Source organism: Sus scrofa, chromosome 2, assembly GCF_000003025.6.
Source record: "Sus scrofa isolate TJ Tabasco breed Duroc chromosome 2, Sscrofa11.1, whole genome shotgun sequence".
In the NCBI taxonomy this organism is placed as follows: Eukaryota; Metazoa; Chordata; class Mammalia; order Artiodactyla; family Suidae; genus Sus; species Sus scrofa.
This window is the reverse complement of record NC_010444.4, coordinates 18,442,616-18,448,311: the sequence shown is the minus strand read 5'-3', so window position 1 is coordinate 18,448,311 and position 5,696 is coordinate 18,442,616. Positions and strand designations below refer to the sequence as shown.

Sequence of the window (5,696 nt, the reverse complement as noted above, 5' to 3'; positions counted from 1 at the left end):
AGCGGCGGCGCGTGACGTCAGAGGAAGTGCCTGTTGCCGCGGCCTGCGGTTGGCAGTTACTGGAGTCGGTGCTCCACTCTCAAGGTTCCCCCGACAGCAGGCGGTGGAGCAGGCTGAAGCAGCGGGAGCAGCGGGGTTTGTTTTAGGACCAGCGGCTTTGAACCTGCGCGCCCGGCTCCGAGGGCAGGTGCGGTCTCCTGGCTTCCCGCAAGGTGCCCGGGGCTGCGAGTGTGGGGACTGCCCTTCACGGACGACCGCAGGGACCTTATGCAGGGTCGAAAATAGGGAAAGTTGCCAAACCTTAGTGAGAGGACCTGGCTCTTGCACCTGCGAGGATCGCTTAATATGCACTTCGACCGTGAGGAAAGTATTGGTTCCTCTGTTTACAGAGGAAGAAACGGGCTCAGAAAGGTGAAGTCATTTGCCCCAGGCCTGCAGCTGAGAACTGTCAAGATTCACAGCGAGTCCTTTGGTGCCAGAGCCCTTGCTCTGCACTGCCCCAGGTTCTCATGCATAATTTGGGTAAAGAATCCTGGCATGGACGGTGGGGTTAGTTAACAGTTTCTGGGACACTGAAAATGCAGTAGGTCAGGAATGGGGCTCTGGAAGCTGTATTTTCAAAAGCCGTGGGAAGTATAACACATCGTTTCCCCGTGAACAGAGCAAGAGCGATAGATAATTGTCATGTTAAGCTTTTAAGGCCTCAGTTGAGAGAAAATGTCAAACGGCGGCTTCCTCTACAAATCTTGTGGGATTGGAAAGTTGGTATTTGATTCTGTCATTCACTATTGAGGCAGATGGCAGCCTCTGTCCTCTCCCCACCTATTAAACGAGAAGCCTGACTTAGTACAAGGGGGAATTTGTTATACATACACATTCCCGAGGCCAGCCTGTTTCTACTGAAATCGGAAGGTCTGGGGGTGGGGCTGGGAATCTAGGCTAAATTAGCTATACAGTGAGCCTGTTACCTTTGAGAACTTGAGATGTAAAGCTGTCTTAGACCCATGAAGAAATGGATTTTAGGTTCAGAAGGTGCCCAGAACCTTCGCGTTTTTGTTTTGTTTTGGCTGTGCATGCTCCTATATTTGCTGTAGGTTAAACTTTCATTAGCAAAAATGTTGAATTAGTGTTACTGGGCATTATGAGGTGGATTTTTTAATTAGCTGAATACTGAAACACAATAACATTTGAACTTTAATCTGCCTACTACTGATTGATTTCCTGGGTGACACAGGGTGAGCCACTTAACTTGTGGTCCTTATATACTTGTTTGTGATGCTCTCTTATGTCTTATAATCATGTCTTGTTACAAATACCTGTATCCATCCTACATCAGATCTCCTAAGACAGGCCATGGGTATTTTTAACAAGCTCCCATAGAAGTTTGATGCAGCCTGTGATAATGGAATATGGAAATGCCCTAGGAAACTGAGTCTTAGCCTATTTCTGAGTGTTCACGTAGGTGGAATTTTATAGTTTTCTAATATTCTGCTCTTGGGAGACTCACAAGAGTAATGTATTTTATGATAGATCCTGGGTTTAGTTTTTTTAGTTTTTGTTTGTTTATTTTTGCTTTTTTAGGGCTGCACCTGTGGCATATGGAAGGGGTCAAATTGGAGCTGCAGCTGCCAGCATACACTGCAGCTCATGGCAATGCAGGATCCTTAACCCACTGAGCAAGGTGAGGGATTGAACCTGCATCCTCAGGGACACTAGTTGGATTTGTAACCTGCTGAGCCACAACAGGAACTCCTTAGAATTTTTTAACATTTACTTTCTTGTGAATGAAATGAAAGTACTGTGCTAAAATAAGCATTACAAAAGATAAACATTAAAAACAACATCCCAAAGGAGTTCCCGTCGTGGCTCAGTGGTTGGCGAATCCGACTAGGAACCATGAGGTTGCGGGTTCGATCCCTGGCCTTGCTCAGTGGGTTGACGATCCGGCGTTGCTGTGGCTCTGGCGTAGGCTGGCAGCTACAGCTCCGATTAGACCCCTAGCCTGGGAACTTCCATATGCTGCAGGATCGGCCCTAGAAAAGGCAAAAAGACAAACAAACAAACAAACAAAAATCCCCAGGTGATTTAGTAGGCTCCTTGATTGAGGTATTGTGATGACAAGTTGATTTTATGTAGAAGCTATGATTGCCATTGAGCCATCTTGTCTGCGTGAAAAGATTATAATTACCTCTTGGTTGTCCAAGCCGTCACAACTCCAACTAAAAAGCATCTTTTTTTTTTTTTTTTTTAAACAGATACTATTGTGTGATCTAAATCAGGCAATGAAATCTTCTGGAAGCTAAGAGCAGAAGCCTTTTTGGTCAACATGGAGGACAAAAGACGGCGAGCTCGAGTGCAGGGAGCCTGGGCTGGTCCTGCTAAGAGCCAGGCCATTGCTCAGCCAGGCAAGAACCTATGGGGATCTCATGTGTGGGGGTGTGTGTGTGTGTGGTCGAGTATCCTCTTCTTTTATATATATCCTTTTGGTTGATAGTGGTCTCGCATTTCAGTGGATGTTATTTAAAATGAGGCTGATGTTTTTTTCTAATTCTGTTGACGATGAGCTAAGGCTGATCTTTAGTATTCTTCAGTTTAGTCACGATGCTCAAAGCTTTCAGGTGTGTGTTGAGGTCTTCGATTGACTTTCCTAATTACTTTTTAGATGTCAGAGAGGTCATCTCCAAGTGGATCTCATTGGTCCTTGCTCAGTAGAGGGTGATGAGAGCACACTTTCCCCTGGTTTGAGTCTCCTCTCTCTCCTTGCTTCAGCTACCACTACTGAGAACCGTCTCCCACAGAGACCTGGTCAGACCTGGATGAACAAGGAGCATCTGTCTGACAGACAGTTTGTGTTCAAAGAACCCCAGGAGGTAAATTCTTGTTTCTTCTTCAACAGCAGCAAAGACTTCTTTGCAAATAATACTCATATAGTAGGTACTCAAATAGTGACTGAATAGAATCACTGGGAGGAGAGTTGAAAGGAATCTAATAATAATGAAATGTGGAACATCAGTTTCTTAGTATGTCTGAGGAGTCTTTGTGTTCTGCCCCCAATTTATAGGAATATATAATTCCTGTTTTGTTTTGTTTTTTTGACAACGAGGCACACCATGACTAGAGGTTAGAGGTTAGACCATGACCAGAGCTTGCATTAGTTATCTTGGTTCTGACAGTCCTGAAAACATGCTAGTGCAGCAAATTGCTCTGGAATTTGAAATTTTAGCTACTACAATGCCTGATTTTTCTAAGCTCCCCTCCCCCACACCATGGGCAAAATGTAAGAAATGGTGAAGATTCACTTTTTTAATAACGTAGGGAAAAAGAGCTAAAAATCAGTCATCTTGCTATAGTAATAACTGCATAAATAATGATTAACCCCTTTTTTTCTAGTATATTTTCTATTTTTAAAAATCTCTTGAAAAGAAGGTTTTTCCAGAGCTGCTGGCTGCTGGGAAAATGGATTAATTCTAATTTTTGTCATCGTTTACTGCCCACTAGCAACTATGAAGTGGTTCTAAGAAGAATAAAAACAAGAGTTTCTGGTGGCATAGTAAGAGCTTGGAATAACAAAGGGATAATTTTAACCCTGATTTATTTTGACTACAAATGAGAGGATATGGCAGTCCTGCAGGTAAACCTCCCTGGGGATTTGGGATCATTTCACAAGTAAGATCTGGCTGTTTTCCTGCAGGTGGTACGAAGAGCCCCAGAGCCAAGAGTGATCGAGTAAGTAATTTGCTGCCTTCCTGTAACTGTTGCCTACAATGAAATGAAGGGCCCAAGATCTATTCCTATCTCAGATGTCTTTAAACTTGGTCTTTTGAGAAGCCTTTCTGAATTTGCTGATGGTGTGGAAAATGCAGCAAGATATCTGTACATTAAACTCTGACTCTGGTGTAGATTTCCTGACCCTATTTCACTGATGTATCTGCAGAGAGTAAGCTAAAATATCTCCTAGGTAGAGACAGAGAGGCATTTTTCCTGAGTCATTGAAAGATGGCTCTTTGAAAAACCCTTAGGTACCATTTTACTAGCTGTGCTTATAAAAACTGCTGGAAATCTAGATGCTCTTTCAGTTCATTTAAAGCACATAATTGTTCCAGAGCAATTAAATGAGAGTAAACTTTTCTCTTATGTTGATCTGTGTCTAAAGTATTCTTTTCCAAAATTGATGAAAGATGCTTTGACTCCTCTTTTCCTTCTTCTCATTTTCCATATGACGTAGATAAATTATCAGTAGAAAACATCCTTTTATTTTAGCAAATTAGCATTATTGCTAATGCTTATTAGCAATCTGTTACGTTGTCTGGCTCTTTGCAGATTGACGTACCTATATCTTAGAAAAATTTGAAACTAACACATGTCATCGTACCTTCAAAGAGGGTATGTAGTTGTGGCCTTGCTACTAGTTAGCTACATAACTAGTTGTTAGGCAAGTTATTGCCATCTCTCTGGACTTCTGTTTCCTTGTCTGTAATATTTAAGGTTTGAACTACATAATCACTTAAGACGCAGGAAAGGTTTAGAGAAGGTGATCCTGAGCTGAGATTTTGAAGGATGAATTAGAATTTTCTCCTGGACCAAAGCTGGGGGTGCTGGACGGCAGGGAGGCATTCCAGTAGGTAGAAGAAAGCATGGGGTACATGGTGGGGTGTATTCAGGAGATTCCAAGCAGTAATTACTGAGGATGATGAGTCCGTGGGAAGTGTTAGTAGGTGGAGCTAGATTGGGGGACCTTGTACCTGTCTACTGTATCTCTGTTCCAGGACTCTCCAAGGGGGTGCTCTATTTGGTGCCCCTTTGTGTGATAGTTTGTTGCACCATATCAGCCTCCATTATAAAGGGATGGAACCAGAGTTAATTTTATCCCAGTCTTTGTCTCTGTGGTCTGATTTTGTCAGATTCTATTCCCAGTGCCATTTATGATGTAACACCATCTCGCCACTTACCTCAGTGATAGAAGAAGGGGAGGCTGTGCTTGCCTCATAATGCACACTTACCATGGAATTATTTTGGTGAGCTAGCACTTTGTGAACTCCAAAGGACAGTCCTTCCTTCTACTACATGGAGTATATTGATTTATCTGATACTAATAAGTCTGTTTTCTTTGTTTCTTTAGTAAAGAAGGTGTGTATGAAATCAGCCTGTCACCCACAGGCATATCTAGGTAAGTAAATCCTCTCTGGAAAGGGACTATAATTACCACTGAGTTATAGTCTCTTAAAATATTCTACTCCCTTGCTTAAAGTAGGTAACTTCTGCCCCATAAATTCATGGGGAGCAAGTGTTTGGTAATATCTCCTTTTTTGTTCGTTTTTTTAGGGCCTCACCTGCAGCTTATGGAAGAAGTTCCCAGGCTAGGAGATTGAATTGGAGCTGCAGCTGCTGGTCTTTACCACAGCCGCAGCAGCCGGCCTTTGCCACAGCCGCAGCAATGTGGGATCTGAGCCGCATCAACAGGAACTCCCATTATATCTCCTTTTATACAGTATTTCTAGTTTCAAAACTTTTTTGTAGCCTCTCTGTCATGTATAGTAACCGTTATTTCCCCAGTTTTTCAGATGGGGAAATGAGTTCCAGAGAGATTGAGTACTTTTTCCTAGAGCCTAGAGTTGGGTCTAGCCTCAGCTTCAATGCTGAGAGTGATAGGTTATATCATTATTAGATTACATAATATGCATCACTACATATGTTAT

The 5,696-nt window shown here is 42.7% G+C and overlaps 1 protein-coding gene across 3 annotated transcripts in view; it reads left to right on the top strand.

Annotated features, from left to right (window-relative positions):
• The window catches only part of ALKBH3 (alkB homolog 3, alpha-ketoglutaratedependent dioxygenase), a 39,299-nt gene continuing 33,629 nt past the window's right edge, over positions 27-5,696 (top strand). Inside the window, exons 1-5 of one of the 3 annotated variants that reach the window (XM_003353890.4) lie at positions 27-187; positions 2,256-2,405; positions 2,770-2,870; positions 3,692-3,726; positions 5,120-5,167. In XM_003353890.4, coding sequence (XP_003353938.2) covers positions 2,327-2,405; positions 2,770-2,870; positions 3,692-3,726; positions 5,120-5,167 — 263 coding nt within the window. In that variant the 5' untranslated portion in view covers positions 27-187; positions 2,256-2,326. The other 2 variants (XM_021083167.1, XM_021083168.1) reach the window with 2 other exon arrangements.